The following is a 17,857-nucleotide window of genomic DNA, read 5'->3' on the forward strand; positions in this document are numbered from 1 at the left end:
GTTGAGTTGCCTAGACAGGGCGCAGCATTTACCTTCTTTACCTGAGAGGTGAACAAGGCTGCCATTTTCAGAACTGCTCTATGCAACCAAGACCTTGCATGCTCCTTGTTTCTGGTCCCCAGAAATGCATTAGGTGATGTGCAGCTTTCTGTGCTCTTCATCAAGTTGCTCTCTGTGTGATGTGCCTCGATCAAGCCTCACTGGGGATTGTAAGGAAGAGGGAACCAGCTGGTGCAGCCAGTGGGATGGAGCTATTGTATTGCTTGGCTCTCTTGTTCTTCAGTTGCCAGCACTTCTCTGTCTTGTTGTTTGCATCTAATGCTAAGTCCTTCTTATCAACAGCACGCTAATGATCCTCCGGCGACACGTGAAAGTTCCTTATTCTGCAGCATTAATTATATCCAGGTCCATCCTGCGAACAAGGGTAAAGAAGCTGAGCTGCAAGGCTCTGACCAGTGCCTTTCTGCACACTGGGCATGAGGATTTGGACTCTTCCCCCTGCTTGAGAACATGGTTTGAGCCCACCTCTCTCATCTCACCACATATGGAAGTGAAGCCTCTACCCACTTCAAAGCCTGTTGTGAGCCTGTCCCACTAGCCATTCCCTTAGCTTCTCTTTCCACTTGGCACTCTGGTCGAAGTGGGGTGAGGGCGCAGATACCAAGTGCTCTAGCTTCAACTCTCTTGATGCTTGGATGGTGTTTTTGGCATCAAAGCGAGTGGTTTGAGCGGCCCAGCCCTGCAGCCAGCCGAGCATCATGGGCTCTTTCAAACAACGCTCTTGGTGTTGCTCGCCTGTTGCTGACAAGAGGCCTGTGGTCGGGGCTGAATGCCCACGTTTTATTGCCTTCAGAATGGCATCCAGGCAGTGACAACACTGGCAGCCCATCTGTGTTTCCACTAGGCACATCAGGGAGGCTTGATCTCATTAGCTAAGGCTCAGGCGAGAAGCCTAGTTCAAGGAGTTGGCAAAGGGTGGCACTTGCCTGCAGAAGAGCCGCGGTGCTGAAGAAAGCCATGCTGTTTGGTTCTCTCTCCGTCTTGTGGCACTTGGTCACCAGCAAACTTGGCTGACATCACGACTTACTTTGGTTTGGCTGTGGGTAGAGACTTGGCTGCAATATCAGGCTCACGCCCAAAGGGGCTTTTACAGGGGTCCATAAGTTGTGCTCAGTTGTACGCCCTGGAGAGAGGACCCTCTGCCCTACACTGGCTGTGATGGAGAAGGTTGTCTGTTGCCTCTGCTCCATGCTTTGGTGTGCGGTGAGGGAGATACGCTGGGTTTTTCCCATGGCTACTGACACCAGGCCTGGATTGCGCAGTCTTAGCCAAGGACAGAGTCTGTCCCACCACGATTTGTGAGCTGATCTATGTAATTTTGTCTTCGTTCGTTCCTGCTGCAGTTTCCTTTCCCCATTTGTCCTGTTAACCCTTGCTGTTCACTGGAGCACTCGTGTTCTGCTTGTCTGAGCTGTGGTTTTCAGTTTTGCCAGCGAACCCAAGTCAAAGCTGTGCATCCTTTTTCTCCAGGGTATAATTTTAGGTTGGGCGGCTGTGTGACAGCATAGCCCATTTCTGCTTTTAATTAAAGGGACCTCATCATGGTCCATACGGCCAAATCGGAGTCTCCTCTTTGTCCTATGTATGCTTACAAAGTGCACAGAGAAGGAAATTCACCTTTGTCCAGGAAGCCCTCACTAGACATATATGCCACTTACAGCCTATTTAGGGGGGTTACGTAGTGCAAGGCCCTTGTACTCTGGCCTGCTGCCCAGCGGGGAATTTCACCCATCGTTTTTTATGTTTATACCTAAAACAAATTCTTTCAGTGGTTTGTCTCCCCTAAGGTAGTCCAATATTCGCTCTGCAGCCTGGCATTTACCTTCCTAAGGAGAAAACAATATATTACCAATAACCCAGCTCCTTGCACACACGCGCACACAGCGTGCCCTGCCCCGCCCGAAGCAGCTTGCAATCTAAATAAGACAGGCCAAGAGCGAGAGACGCAGTGCAGGAGAGGGCGGTGGTAGGGATCACTGATTACGAGGAGCTGGGAGGACGATGGCTTGATATTATTCCTTTATTAATGGGTACACACGTGGAAGAAAACTGGAGTTCAGGAAGACGAGACTGTGCCAGGCGATGCTGCTGCTAGTTTCTGTGACCATGGCCAAGGGCTTTATTACAAGAAGAAGAACTGACCCATGAGATGGAATCTGCTTGGTACCGGAGTTCATACCATGCAGTGTAATGTCATGTTCTGTTCCGAGAACATTTGACAAGAAGCTGCGTGGCCCTGTGGGTAGAGCCCTGGGCTGGGACTGGAGTCCTGGGGTCCAGTCCCAGCTTTGCCGCTGGCCTGACCTTGGCCCAGTCACTTCCCTTCCTGTTCTTTGTCTGTTTTATCTATTCAGATTGTAAGCTCTTCAGGGCAGGGGTTGTCTCTCCCTTCGTGTTTGTACAGCATCTGTCAAGCTCAGTTGTATTCTGTGCCCTCGTCCAGCTCAATCCCAGTGATAAAGAGTTAAATTGGAGTGAGAGATCATGAAGTGGAGAGGCGCAGGCAAGGTGAGAGGACAGAGTCGGGAGGAGAGAGAGAGACCAAGTCCAGGAGCTGTTGGAAGAAAAGAGGGCCCTGGATCCTGAAATGACCCTATGTCCCTGCTGAGCTCCTGTCTAAAAGCTAATGACCTCAGAGAGCTGAGATAGAATGTGTTGGTCCTCCCCTTGTCAGAGTTGTCATGCATTTGACTTCTAATTTTTGGGGCAGGGTGAGCTTTACCACGGTGACGGAGTGAGGTGTTTCGAAGGGCACCAGCAGAGTAAGGCTGGACTTTGATGGGCCTCTGCAAGTTTCCACCTGGAGCCCTGGGAATTCCAGTCAGTGTGGCTGAACCCAGCTCTGCGACCATCTTGAGCTGATGGAGTGGGTCTGTAGACGGGTGTGTTTGAAAAGCACAGAACGTGCTTCTCTCTTCGCCCTGTAATTTCTGGTTTGGTGGCTGTGCCGGGTCAGGAGCCAGGATGACTTCCCCTAAAATTGCAGAAAAAGGCTGGGTTTGTGACCGGTAGCCACTCTTTCTAAAGCATTTTTCAATACTGTAGCTCAAACCCTGTAGCTTTAAGATGCACATTGTAGCCAATACCTGCTCCTCTGCATTTCCCTTTTTTTCCTTTTTCCTCTGTTCTCCTTTGCATTCCTCCTGTGTCCCAGGCCATTGCCTCAGAGGCTCAGCATACGGGTTTCTTGTGCAGAAAGCCGTGGGAACGTTCTTGCTCTTCACCCGCAAATGAGCGCCAGGTTCTAGCTGTGGGATCCTCCATTCAGTGGTGGGTGGGGGCAGAAATCTTGCCTTCAGGAGAAGGCCGCAGCAATGTGAGCACTGTCCAACTATCCACTGAGCAGGAAGGATGCCCCTGGGCTATTCACACCTGGCACCAGGCCTTTTGATTAGCAAGGAGTATGGAGCGGTGGCATCCTGTGAGTGAATTACAGTCGGTGGGCCTGATTCTGAGAGGGGCCGAGCCCCCACAGCACCACACAGCAGTTGCAGTGGCTTAACATATCTCAGGATCTGGCCTTGATGTCTGGTGGCCTGAGCTCAGCACTGGTAGGGAGCGAAACACAGCGGCTGCAATTGGAACAAGCTGGGAGGCTCAGGGGAGGGTTACTCATGTGTGAGGACAGCTGCTATACGGAGGGAGTTTTCCTGCTCTGGGAATGTTTCCCAGCTCTCCTCCCCTCCCCCTTTTGAACCATCATAACGTCTATTTGTAACTCCCTTAATGACATGTTTGCTGTGCTTCTGTATCCTCCCCCCCCCCCATTGTCCATCCCTCCGTCTCTCCCTATCGTTACAATAAAGATCCAGTGAATTTAGTTTCTTCTCTGGGGGGTTCCATCAGCTGAAGCCATCCTTGGACCTGCTGTGCCCATGGGCCAGTCGCTTCCCTGCTCTGTGTCTCAGTTGCTCAATCTGTGAAACGGGAATAAGGATGTTCACTTTTGTGCTTTGAGATCCATGGGTGGGAAGTGCCATGCACGTGCTAGGTAGTATTCCTTGTGCCCAGGAGAGCCAGCTGAGGCTGTTTCCGCAGGGGAAGGGCTGGAATACCAGTTAGGACTGAGAGAGAGAGAGACTGGCACTGGGTTACAGCTTCAGGGGCAGGGGAACATGGGGGAGAGAGCAAGATCAGATGACCTTTGACGACGACTCCTTAGTGCCTCTGCTAAAGCACTTCAGCTATGGAAAGTTACTGCCAAATATTCCAGAGGAGAGGTCGGAAATGAAAACATGAGGAAAACACCCTGGAGAGATGGAGCTGAGCAGAGGAGGAGTGGAGCTGATAACACATTCTTTTCCCCGGCAGCTGGAATGGAGTTCTGTTCCTCCTTGTTCATTACAATGGCTCCTTTGCAGCTGGAGGCTGAAATCTCCTGCCTTCCTACACCCACCTACCTTGCTAGGATAGAACAACCAGGAGGAGAGTTTTTTAAAACAACAGCACTGGGCATTTAATTGGAAAGATAATGATCATCTTTGGAAAAAGGAATAAGAAGCAAAACTTAGGGAATTTGCTACAGACCGAATCCTCCCACTGTGTCTTTAAATAGCAGTCAGAGCCTGGTCTCAAGCTGCAGCAAACGGTCAAAAATCCAAACCCAGCCTTAACTCACGTCTTGGTAAACTCCCTTTTCCCTCTCACCCGAGCCTGAAGAACAAACAAGCGAAGCAGATTGGGGCCTTTTTTAGCCCCAGTGTGTGGGCTCAGGCTGAGATGAAGCCCTGGACTCTTGGCCCTCGCTCTGAACTTCAGGGACTGTAACATACATGCCTGTGGCAGATTCAGCTGTGTTTAGTTTGAATGCAGCTGCTGTTGTTAGGGGCCTGTTGCGTGTGGTGGGAGTGTCCGCATCACTGACGGGGGCTGTCGCAGCTCAATGGTTAGAGGGGCTGCGTTTCACCAGGTTGCAAATCCAGCCAGCCTCCCCGATTCCTGCCCATCACAAGAGGCCTCAGGGGTGGGTCTGTAGTTGAAGGAGGCATTGTACGTATATGTAACATCGTTCCCCAGTGTTGGGAACCAATCCTAGTGCTCCTTAACAATCCTGCCTTGGCTTACTTTGTAAATATCTCTATTTGCTGAGTATTTTTCATACCACTAGTCACTCAGTAGGCTGTGAACATAGCAAGGCTTTGCACCCGTACAGCCCTGTCCATCTGAGGGGCTTGGAGCAGTTTACAGAGTGGCCAGGTGGAAACTTTAGGGCAGTGGCAGCCAATAGGGAACTGTCTGGGAAATGGGTCCTCCAGGAATCAGTCCTGGGTGAGGATGAGATGTAAGCAGCATCCATCCACCCACCACCCTGTAGATGTTTTGTTTGAGCCAGCTCTAGGCCACCTGGGCACTCGGTGTTTTGAATAAAAAGAACGAGGAGTACTTGGGGCACCATAGAGACTAAAAGAAAAGGAGTACTTGTGACACCTTAGAGACTAACCAATTTATTTGAGCATAAGCTTTCATGAGCTACAGCTCACTTCATCGGATGCATGCTGTGGAAAGTGTAGAAGATCTTTTTATATACACACAAAGCATGAAAAAATACCTCCTCCCACCCCACTCTCCTACTGGTAATAGCTTATCTCAAGTGATCACTCTCCTTACAAGGTGTATGATAATCAAGTTGGGCCATTTCCAGCACAAATCCAGGGTTTAACAGGAACGTCGGGGGGGGGGGGGGGGGGTTGGAAAAAACAAAGGGGAAATAGGTTACCTTGCATAATGACTTAGCCACTCTCAGTCTCTATTCAAGCCTAAGTTAATTGTATCCAATTTGCAAATGAATTCCAATTCAACAGTTTCTCGCTGGAGTCTGGATTTGAAGTTTTTTTGTTTTAATATTGCGACCTTTAGGTCTGAGATCGAGTGACCAGAGAGATTGAAGTGTTCTCCGACTGGTTTATGAATGTTATAATTCTTGACATCTGATTTGTGTCCATTTATTCTTTTATGTAGAGACTGTCCAGTTTGACCAATGTACATGGCAGAGGGGCATTGCTGGCACATATCACATTGGTGGACGTGCAGGTGAACGAGCCTCTGATAGTGTGGCTGATGTGATTAGGCCCTATGATGGTGTTAGCCCCTGAATAGATATGTGGGCACAGTTGGCAACGGGCTTTGTTGCAAGGATAGGTTCCTGGGTTAGTGGTTCTGTTGTGTGGTATGTGGTTGCTGGTGAGTATTTGCTTCAGGTTGGGGGGCTGTCTGTAGGCAAGGACTGGCCTGTCTCCCAAGATTTGTGAGAGTGTTGGGTCATCCTTCAGGATAGGTTGTAGATCCCTAATAATGCGTTGGAGTGGTTTTAGTTGGGGGCTGAAGGTGACGGCTAGTGGCGTTCTGTTATTTTCTTCGTTAGGCCTGTCCTGTAGTAGGTGACTTCTGGGAACTCTCCTGACTCTATCAATCTGTTTCTTCACTTCCACAGGTGGGTATTGTAGTTGTAAGAATGTTTGATAGAGATCTTGTAGGTGTTTGTCTCTGTCTGAGGGGTTAGAGCAAATGCGGTTGTATCGCAGAGCTTGGCTGTGGACGATGGATCGTGTGGTGTGGTCAGGGTGAAAGCTGGAGGCATGTAGGTAGGAATAGCCGTCAGTAGATTTCCGATATAGGGTGGTGTTTATGTGACCATCGTTTATTAGCACTGTAGTGTCCAGGAAGTGGATCTCTTGCGTGGACTGGACCAGGCTGAGGTAGATGGTAGGATAGAAATTGTTGAAATCATGGTGGAATTCCTCAAGGGCTTCTTTTCTATGGGTCCAGATGATGAAGATGTCATCAATATAGCACAAGCAGAGTAGGGGCGTTAGAACAACGCTTCCTCAGCTCTCGTCCCCTAAGTCAGTCATAAAAATGTTGACATACTGTGGGGCCATGTGGGTACCCATAGCAGTGCCGCTGATCTGAAGGTATACATTGTCCCCAAATGTAAAATAGTTATGGGTAAGGACAAAGTTCAGCCACCAGGTTAGCCGTGACATTATCGGGGATAGTGTTCTTGACGGCTTGTAGTCCATCTTTGTGTGGAATGTTGGTGTAGAGGGCTTCTACATCCATAGTGGCCAGGATGGTGTTTTCAGGAAGATCACCGATGGATTGAAGTTTCCTCAGGAAGTCAGTGGTGTGTCGAAGGTAGCTGGGAGTGCTGCTGGCATAGGGAATTCATTTGCAAATTGGATACAATTAACTTAGGCTTGAATAGAGACTGAGAGTGGCAAAGTCATTATGCAAGGTAACCTATTTCCCCTTTGTTTTTTCCTATTCCCCCCCCCCCCCCCCAGACGTTCCTGTTAAACCCTGGATTTGTGCTGGAAATGGCCCAACTTGATTATCATACACATTGTAAGGAGAGTGATCACTTGAGATAAGCTATTACCAGCAGGAGAGTGGGGTGGGAGGAGGTATTTTTTCATGCTTTGTGTGTATATAAAAAGATCTTCTACACTTTCCACAGTATGCATCCGATGAAGTGAGCTGTAGCTCACGAAAGCTTATGCTCAAATAAATTGGTTAGTCTCTAAGGCGTCACAAGTACTCCTTTTCGTTTTGCGAATACAGGCTGACACAGCTGTTACTCTGAAACCTTAGAGACTAACAAATTTATTTGGGCATAAGCTTTCGTGGGCTAAAACCCACTTCATCAGATGTATGGAGTAGAAAATACAGTAGGAAGATGTATTGTACAGTACATGAAAAGATGGGAGTCGCCTCACCAATTCATCTCCAGAAATAAGGCTCCATCAGAGGGAAGGATGGGAAACCAGGCATGAAATATTTGGGCTGTTTCAGATCAATGTTGCCTGGACACATTTTTCCCTCCTTTTCCAGGTTCATCCGTCTGGGTCAGGTTGATAGAACTCGCAATCACTTTCCCAGGGCTTGCAGGGTGTCCAGCCTGATTCCTCTTGCTTCCTCCTATGCCTGTGTTTCTGTATGATATGAGGCCTCTGAGAGCATGTTCTCCAACTCCTCCCTGCTCTGATATTTACCGCCGAGGCATAAAGCCATTGGCTGCTCTGTGGAGGACCCTCAGAGACACAACACAGTAGAACATAGAGCAGCCAGGGCTCCCACTAATAGCGGTGTACAGAGCACACAGGCGGGGCCCGGGATTGCAAGTGCTTATGTGACAATTGCCATCTGGGCTGACGCGCTGGGGTTTGAACTGGGGACCTCCACAGCTAAAAGCATAAGCTGAAACAAACTTGAGCTAAAGAGTCAAGGCCCTGGAGCCAGTTGTATCCCTCTGTGTATTGGCATCGAGGGGGACTTGAAACATGCAGTCCCCAGTGGGGTGCACAGAGAATATTCAGGGTGAGCCTTACCGATCAATGATCCACAGCACGAGAACTGGGGCGTAACAGGCCCAACTAGAGAGTGTGACCTGGGAGAAGGAGGACTGACAAGGAACTTTCTTCTGTGTGCCCAGCCTGGAACACACTCAGAGCCAATGGCGTTGAGCGTGGTACAAAAAGTTAGAGGTGTCGTCCCCCCCTGCACCACCAGTGTTGTCATCTCTTGTGATTGTATCTCAACTCTCGTGATGGTTGATGTATTTCTTAATGTCCCAGCTCCTGGAGTCATGTGATTCCACGGGAATCTCAGCATTCGTTTTTTTAAAAAGTAAGTTTCTACCCGTTGTGGTTGCAGAGGAGAGCCTGAAAACATGACCCAGTTGCCCTCGAAAGGTTTCCAACCCAGACCATAAATAAAAACACCCCCCATGTGGATTATTTTAAAAAAAACAAGCAAAAACCCTGCATTGTTGTTAAGCCAATTTCTTGGTTTTTAAACTAATCTGATGTTGGGGGAGGGGACTAACACACACGATTTTGGAATGATTGGGTTTGGCAATACTGTTTCCTGTGTGTGTCCCCTGTCCCGTCCTGTCCCCCCTCCCCCCCACTTTTTTGTACCTCCATCCAAACTTAAATGACCTCCCTAGGGTCCAGCAAAGGTCATTTGCCCAATAGAGGTGGGTCTGTAACTAAAGGTCAAACAAACCTGTGCTCGTGCCCGGAGATGGGCCTGCACTGCATCTAGGCAAATCCGGAGGCGTTTGGATCTGGGGTGTGGTCTGAACCCATGTCTCCTGGAAGCTTTGTGGACCCTTGAAACGTTCAGCCACAGGATTGCCTCTCGTCGGGGGTGCTCAGGGCCCGTTGCACCTTTGCTCAGCTCCACCAGTCAGCGTATGTAAGGAAAACACCAAATTTAAGAGTCCGGTTGAAAAACTGGATTCGGTTTCTGGGCTGGGGCTGTGTCCTGTTTGCTTAAAGTGCCCTGCGGGGCCATCCTCCCGTGAACGAAATTGGCCTGGGCTAGTGTGAGCTTCCCCCCCCACCCAGTCGCTGTCACTTTGGTCCTATTCTTGTTCGCACGCCCCTCCCGCAGGCCAGGGAACCTCAGCACCACAGGAAATGGCTGTCGTGGGAGCGCTCGCCCTGGCAGAGGGGCCGAGCTGTGCGCGTGCGTGTGTGCACAGGCGGGGGGGTGGCTGCCTTATGGATCTAGTCAAGGCTGGGAGTGAACACATGGGTGGCTGTTGTTGGGTTTCTTTGGCCCGGGGCAGCTTTGAGACTTGCCTGCCGGGGTTATGGATTCAATCGTTCTTCAGGAGCGATTAGTGGAGCGGCTGCTTTCTCCCCGGACGCAGGCCCAGAGAAGCCGCCTGGTCAAGCTGAAGGTACAGGGTGTATTTATAGCTTGGGGGGGGGGGGGGGGGGGAGGGAATGCTGCCCGAGGAAAAGGGTTTAACCGCAGAAGGGACCTCTGAAGGCGGAGGAGCGGAAAGACGCTGGGAAGGGGAAGAGCCGGGAAGCAGACAGCGGGACTGGGTTGGGTGTGAGGGGCTGCAGGGAGGTGTCAGACAGCTGGGAGACACATGGCAGAGCAGTGTTGTTTCACACAGTGACTCCCCTCCGCTCCCATCTGAGTAGGGCCAGGGAGGGACACTGGGTGGGTGTGTACATGTACACACTGCCTGATTTGTGTTACCATGTTAACGCTGCATTTCACTAACCAGGCTTTTTTTTTTTTTTTTTTTTTTTGCTGCTGTTCTGGGCTGGTGACCGTGTCTCAAGTTCACCCACACACTGTCCTGCTAGGCTTGGCCTGGGAAGGGGGTGTGAGGGGAGCAGGCCGTGGGAGCTGTGGTTTTTGATCCAGGCAGTTGCTTTTGCCTCTTGTCTGCTCAGGTTTCTGAAAAGGGAAGGGGAGTACAGGTCCGTCGCTGTACGCTCGCTGCCCTGGCAAAGATGCGGTGTCACATATGCCCTATACAGAGCAGAGTGGCTGCCATCAGGAGGGGCACTGAGGAGCTGGCTGGGAACTGAGCACTGACCAACGTGGTTGGAGCACTCTCTGCACCAGTCAGGGGCCAGGACAATGTGTACGGGGCAGCATCCGCTGCGAGCTGGGGTGCAGGCAGGGGGGCCGTCAACATCCTGGCTTGGGATGGATCATTTCCTGCCGTTCTCGTGGCATCTGGCTGATTTTCACCATCACACAGCCTTTAGCTAGTCCCTAAGTCTAACTAAACCCACTGGGTCAAATTGATCCCTCGGGTAATCACTGGGTTAGTGATGCCGTTGTGTGAAATGGCAGGTCGGCCTATGTGGGGGGGGTCAGTTGTAAAGGAGATGGGAGAAGCCAGTGTGTGTGCGCATATCAAACTGCTCATGCAGCCCCTGTGGAGGCAACGTGCATTGTGCCACACACCTTAAATTCCAGTGTACATATGTAGACAGCCCCTGGCCGAGTGGCACAGCAGTACGAGGGATTTCTTCCCTTTGCCAGACACCCAAATGACAGTGCTCCTAACAGAGGGGTAGGGTGTGAATTTAATAGATCTCCGCCTACAGGCTGCTGTTACCGTCTGTACCCTTTGTTCACCATAAGCGCTCGATAGGGCTGACTGCGGAATATGCTGGGATCTCCCCAAGATACAATGTATCGCCGTGACCTTCGGCGAACCAGGCAGTGTGTCCCAAACTGGAGATTAGACCCCTTTGGTTTATAAACAGGGCCCTGAATGTCGGTGACGCCTCCGCTTTCACTCTGGCTGGCTTTAGCCATTGCCTGTGGGGCATAGAATCATAGAATATCAGGGTTGGAAGGGACCTCAGGAGGTCAGCTAGTCCAACCCCCTGCTCAAAGCAGGACCAGTCCCCAACTAAATCATCCCAGCCAGGGCTTCGTCAAGCCGGGTCTTAAAAACCTCTAAGGATGGAGACTCCACCACCTCCCTAGGTAACCCATTCTAGTGCTTCACCACCTTCCTAGCGAAATAGTGTTTCCTAATATCCAACCTAAACCTCCCCCACTGCAACTTGAGACCATTGCTCCTTGTTCTGTCATCTGCCACCACTGAGAACAGCCTAGCTCCATTCTCTTTGGAAGCCCCCTTCAGGTAGTTGAAGGCTGCTATCAAATCCCCCCTCACTCTTCTCTTGTACAGACTAAATTAGCCCTGTTCCCTCAGCCCCTCCTCATAAATCATGTGCCCCAGCTCCCTAATCATTTTCTTTGCCCTCCTCTGGACTCTCTGTAATTTGTCCATGTTCTTTCTGTAATGGGGGGGGGGGGCCGAAACTGGACGCAGTACTCCAGATGTGGCTTCACCAGTGCCAAATAGAGGGGAATAATCACTTCCCTCAGTCTGCTGGCAACGCTCCTACTAATGCAGCCCAATATGCCGTTAGCCTTCTTGGCAACAAGGGCACACTGTTGACTCATATCCAGCTTCTCATCCACTGTAATCCCCAGGTCCTTTTCTGCAGAACTGCTGCTTAGCCAGTGGGTCCCCAGCCTGTAGCAGTGCGTGGGATTCTTTTGTCCTAAGTGCAGGACTCTGCACTCGTCCTTGTTGAACCTCATCAGATTTCTTTTGGCCCCATCCTCCAATTTGTCTAGGCTACGCTGGACCTTATCCCTATCCTCCAGCATATCTACCTCTCCCCCAAGCATAGTGTCATCCACGAACTTGCTGAGGTTGCAATCCATCCCATCATCCAGATCATTAGTGAAGATGTTGAACAAAACCGGCCACAGGACCGATCCCTGGGGCACGCCGCTTGATACCAGCTGCCAACTAGACATCGAGCTGTTGATCGCTACCCGCTGAGCCTGACAATCTAGCCAGCTTTCTATTGACCGTATAGTCCATTAATCCAATCCATACTTTTTAAACTTGCTGGCAAGAATACTGTGGGAGAGCGTATCAAAAGCTTCACTAAAGTCAAGATATATCACGTCCACTGCTTTCCCCTCATCCACAGAGCCCGTTATCTCATCATAGAAGGCAATCAGGTTGGTCAGGCATGACTTGCCCTTGGTGAATCCATGTTGACTCGTCCTGATCACTTTCCTCTCCTCTAAGTGTCAGGGTCACTCCTCCAGGGTTGTGTGACATCCCGAGGCCTTCGTGCGGGTGTGAGGCTGACCCTAAAGGACACGCACTCAAAGGAGACAGCAGGGCTCTGCCTGGAAGGATGTGGCTGTGGCTGACCTATCTCTATGCAAGCCTGGCTTCCTGCCCGCTGCTGCTGTTTTATTTGGGTCCAGTGGGGCTCCTTTAGGTATCTGGGTGTCGTGGGCTGTGTTAGGTGAGGCTTGGCCAAGCCCCATATTAGGACTGTGCAGGGGGAGAGGAAGCTTTTGCAGTGTTACCCATCCCTGAGGTCCAAGCCCCCAACCTGCTGGACGGCGGGATTTTACTTCTACTCCTGATCAGCAGGTGGGAAAGACACCCGCTCTCCTTCACCAGCTGTGCTCAGACGTCATGGAGCCCACCATTCCCCCAACACGGAGTCCCCTGCTCTCCCCAGGCGGATGACCCCAGAGTGTCAGTGTTGGAATATGTCTATTACCGCAGCATCCCTTCGAGCGTAAAAGGCACCAACAAACAATCAAACCTAATGAACATGTTGGATTTATCGTATGACTAGGGCACCACCCACCTCTAGGCCTCGTGAGCTTTCTTGATTGACTACGTCATCCCCTCTCTGCGGTGTGGATGTAGGACTCGGGTAGCTGACTTAGAAGCCATATTTGCCCTCCGTTGAGCCCAATGCGCCACAGGAGTGTTACAGCTAGCAGTAATCTGACCTGTTGTTCAGTGCCTGTAACACGGCATCGGGTGGGCCCGTGTGCAGCTAGTCGGTCCATGCTGAGATAGATATTTTGGGCTAAATTCTGCCCTCAGACATGCATACACAGCCCCCACTGAAGTGGGTGGGAAATGTGCACACATGTTTCTGGTTAGCCGCTGATCCATGGTATGCATCCCATGATAGACTGCTTCGACCTGGCCTTGTTCGCGCTGAACTTCTCTGTCTGGGACCACAGTGGGGCGGGTTAGGCAAGCTATGTTAATATGAAAACACTAAATAGATCAAAGTATTTAAAAGACCAAAATGCCTTCCTCAAGGGAAGGGAGGAAGCCCCATTAGAGCAATGAGGATCTCTTCCCCCCCTTTTCCTCTGGGGGAAACTGCTTCTGCACCCCACCTCCCCACACGTACACTTTGGAGCGTGTGCACTCAGCCAGGCTCCCAGTGCAAGAGGGCCAGCTGGGGTTCCCTTCGGCACTTGACAAAGCTATCCCTGAATTGGTCAGAGGAGTCGCTGGGGAGCAATGGGAGGGTTTCCCCTTCCCGGAGACTGAGCTGCCTTTGCATTAGCCATTCTAGACCAGGGTTAAAATACAACGAAACTGGAAGGGGAGCTCTCCTATCCATCAAGCAGCCCCAGCCGTGGGGAGGGGACCTCTCACCCTAGCCATTGACTAGGGATGAAACAATCATTTTCAAAACACTGAAGGGAAGGCATTGTGTCGGTGAGTGAGCTACTGATTAAAGGCAGCAGTCTGGGCCCAGTAGGATCTGTCCATATGAAATGGAGCAGCCAGTCTCCTCTGAGGTGTACATAGAAGGAAGTAACTAGCATTACAATAGGTCTAATCTCTCCAGCTTGGCCTGAGTAGCTACCGGAGAGGCAATAGGCCAAACTCACCCAGTTTTGATTTCATTGAAGTTAGCGGAGTGACCCCAGGGCTCGGTTTGGCCCCTCTCTCCATTGTCAGAGGCGGAGTTACCTCGTCTGGTGGGTTTTTTTTAAAAGAATAAACGATATGGGACGGGAGTTGTTATTGCACGGTTCCTGTTCCTAAGGTCCCCCAAGATAGGAGCTGGTGATTAACTGCTTCCAAAGACCATTCAGAATGACTCACATCTCCCTCCTGGACCAAACTCAAAGCGCGTCTGTGTGAAAAGGGACTAGCAAAGGGTGCTGGCTGTTTAAGTCCATCTTAATTTACCACTGAACAACACCTAGGGCCTCCTGGGTTATTGACCGTTGTATTTTTGATTGCAGGCCAAGCAGCCAGAAAGCAGAAGAGCTCTGGCACATAACACACATCCAATAGAGGGGATCCTTTTTCTTAGTCTCCCGATTCCCTCTTGCAAACTGACACTGACCTTTTCTTACCCTTCTTAGCATGCGTCTCATCTGCCCTTTGCAAAGCACGCCGGGGCGTAGCTGCGGCGTGTTCCCCAGGCAGCTCTCCCGGCAAGATCCAAGGGAGTTGGGTGCATGGAGAGGTTAAAATTCCCCTCGTAGTAATGAAGCCTGACATTGCCCGGGAAGCCTGAGATCTGTGCCCTCCTTTCCAGTCAGAGGAACCCAATGACAGACCTGGAGCCTCTGTCACTTTTTATCAAGAGAGTTTCCTCCTTCGCTGCTGCCGCTTCCTGGGCCTGTGGTTTGGGATGTCAAAACCTTTTAGCTCAGTCAGCTAAACGCTTGCCTGGGAGGAACACTAGGGGTGCTGGTTCTAATCCCACTCCTGACTTCACTCTGTGATTTCATGTGTTCATTGCCCCCCCGCGTCTATATTAACTAAGGATGGGAGGGAAGCAGAGGGGATCAATGCTGAAATGTAGTGTAGAGTCAAGCCCAGGAGACTGGGATTGGAGCCTCTGGCCACGCCACTTGTCAGGGTTAGAGTGATAAAAATGTCACGGGTCTGGCAACCCCATTGGGAGACTCGCCCCAGTGGCACAATGCACATGATTTGGGGGGGTTTGCCCCAAATATTTGCTTTGGTGCAAGTAGCTTCTCCAGGCACTGTGCAGCTGGGGCTGAAGAAGAGAGAAGATGAGGATCAGGGTACATCTTCAGCTGGGGTGAACTGGCCTAACTTTGCAGGCAGTAGGCAACCAGGGAGGGGGCAGTGTCCAAACCCATGGATGGAAGCACTGATGCCAGTGCTGGGTGGGAGCTGCGAAAGGCTCTTGGCTGTGCTGGTCTGTGTGGGCGGCGTGAATCCTGGTGGCGGGTTTGTTTTTAAGCCAGCCGCGGCAGGTTTGAAACACAGAATTTGGGCTGCATCCAGCCCGGGTGGTCAATGAATTGCCACGTGGCTCAGATTTGGATGGGAGCATGTTTGCCAGGTCCTCGCTCACCTGCCTCACTTGCCTGCCCCTCCTCTCTAGGGGTTGTGGGGGACAGGAATATGCATGCAGTGTTGCAGCGAGTGGGGGGGCAGATTTTGCAGCTGGGCTGTAGGGATCCGGGACTGGTGACTGAGCAGACTTGGCTGAGAGAAGGACTCCTCTGTGTAGCAACTGCGGTGTGCAGCCAACCGTTCTTCCCAAGATACGTGAGCTATGACTGCTGGATTCATGGGCTTTTGCTGAGCTGAGCTAGAATTTGTGGCATGAACTAGCTCTTCCCCCAGGCCCCAGAAAGCTGCCTGTCACATCTTGAAGCCAGCATTAACCCCTCGGGTGGGGATGGGAGCGCTGGAGTTAGCTCTTCTTGGGTCGTGCATGCTGTGAGAGCTCTGGGAAATAATCGGCCTGTGCTAAAGGAGAGCTGCCTGCCTCACTTGACGAGATCCCACAAACTTTCCTTTAATCCGCCCTGGGTTTTATCCCTTTATGGGGCTGTGTGTGTGTGCAGAGGCATGTGGCGTGTCTCTGTGGGGTCTCATGCATGCAGCATGTCACATGCAGGACTGTTTTGCATGTAGTGTGTGTTTACTTCGTCCATGCAGCATTTGTAGCATTTTGTTCCAGCAGGCGTTGATGAAGTGTGCCTGACTGCAGTGTGCGTGTGTGGCGTACAGCCGTGTATTTTCCTGCGGTGCGTGTGTTGCGTGCATGCAGGGTGGTGTCCCCTATGCTTGCCGTATGATCGCCCAGGTTACATGCGGTTACAAGAGTGCCCTGTAAAAGAGAGAGGTCCGTATCAATGTAACTAGTTGGTGAATAGGTGAGGTGCTCACAAATGGTTCTGGGTTTTGTAGGACCAATAAAACTTCTTGCTGTGCACTGCCAATGGCCGCTTTTGTGCGGCTCTTAGATGCAGTGAGAATGACCGGCCTGCAGTATCGTCCAGCGCGTGCACTTCCGACAAGGGGGAAGTGCATGCATGTAAGAGAGGCCCGATGCGTGTTGCACACTTGTATTCCTGCATGGGAGAGGTCAACGCAGGTTTGCGCTGAGCTCCAGTGATGGAAAGGAATGGGGAGGCCCAAAGCGCTTTATTATCCCTTGGATGAAAGCGCCTGAACCAGGGCAGCACCGGAGATGTTCTCTGCTATTTTGCCTTCTCCATTTCACTCTGCAGCCTCCTGAAACTTGACTCTCTTTTAAAATAAGCAGCTCGAGATTGGCCCGAATGCAAGAGAGGAAACCCCGAGAGAGCCAGCCAAAGGCAGTCCCTCATGCCCTTGTTGTTACACAGCACTAGAGTCTTGGCAGCATAGATTACACAGGCTTGTCCATCGCAAAATGTACGTTTTCCCCTTTCTTTGGAGAGACAAAGGAATATCAGCCCTGCAGCCTGGGCTGCAGGGGACCTGGAGAAAAACCCACACTTGGTATCTATGCTGGCAGGTTTGTCTGTTGCTGTGCCGGTCAGGAGGAGGAGAAGGGCTTGGGAAGCTTATGGAAAGATAGAACGCCCGCCTGTGCTCTTGCAGTTGGGGATGGGGGAGGCTGTCTCTCTGGAGGTCTCCCACATGCTGATGGGAGCCTGCCAGGGCCCCAGTCCTTCCACAGTCATGTGAGAACGGCCTGGTTGGCTGGCAAAGCAGCCCGTGAGCTGTCCCTGTCTGCCTCCTTCCTCAGGACCACGAGAAGCAGTATGTGGGATTCGCCACCCTGCCTAACCAGGTGCACCGGAAATCCGTGAAGAAGGGCTTCGACTTCACCTTGATGGTCGCCGGTGAGATTTCCCTGCCACCCCAGTGGGTTCCCTGGGAGCCTTCCTGCCTGCCTCCCTGGATAAGGCCCAGTTGCTGCTGGGCATAGTGTTGGGAGGACATCCATTGTGTCCCAAGGAGCTGGTGCTCTCCCAGTACAGAGTCGTACGGGGCAAGCACCCATGAAATGACCGCGGCTGCTGGGGGAGTGGGGAGCTGCTCAGCGCGAACAAGGAGGTGGCTCAAGCCCCAAGCTGGTGCCCTGCCCTGGAGATACTGAAGCCATTTCCAGGCCTGCCAAACCGCTGGGTGAAGTCCAAGTGGCACTGATGTCCATGAGAGCGTTGCTAATGATTTCAGTGGGTCAGGGTTTCATCTTCTCTGTTGAGCCCAAATGTCTCCTTTCACCCTCTGCTGAATCAGAACCGATCCGCAGACTCCCACTAAAGAAATCCAGGAGCACAGCCATGAGCTGGCTGAGCCAGGTGCTCTCTGGTGATTGCCTGATCAGGTCCTGGGGCTATGGGGCAAAGGCCTGTGCCCACACCTGCCCACCAGCCCTCTTTCCCAGAGACTCCAGCATCA

General features: G+C 51.5%; 1 protein-coding gene across 4 annotated transcripts in view; it reads left to right on the plus strand.

The window, feature by feature from the left end:
• The window catches only part of SEPTIN5 (septin 5), a 68,761-nt gene that overhangs the window by 34,987 nt on the left and 15,917 nt on the right, over nucleotides 1–17,857 (plus strand). For 3 of the 4 annotated variants that reach the window (XM_073312267.1, XM_073312266.1, XM_073312264.1), the window contains exon 2: nucleotides 17,199–17,295. In XM_073312267.1, the coding sequence (XP_073168368.1) occupies nucleotides 17,286–17,295 (10 nt within the window). In that variant the 5' untranslated portion in view covers nucleotides 17,199–17,285. Of the gene's footprint in view, nucleotides 1–9,604; nucleotides 9,749–17,198; nucleotides 17,296–17,857 lie in introns of those variants that run through there. The other variant, XM_073312265.1, reaches the window with a different exon arrangement.

The sequence above is a fragment of the Lepidochelys kempii genome, chromosome 15, assembly GCF_965140265.1.
Source record: "Lepidochelys kempii isolate rLepKem1 chromosome 15, rLepKem1.hap2, whole genome shotgun sequence".
In the NCBI taxonomy this organism is placed as follows: domain Eukaryota; kingdom Metazoa; phylum Chordata; order Testudines; family Cheloniidae; genus Lepidochelys; species Lepidochelys kempii.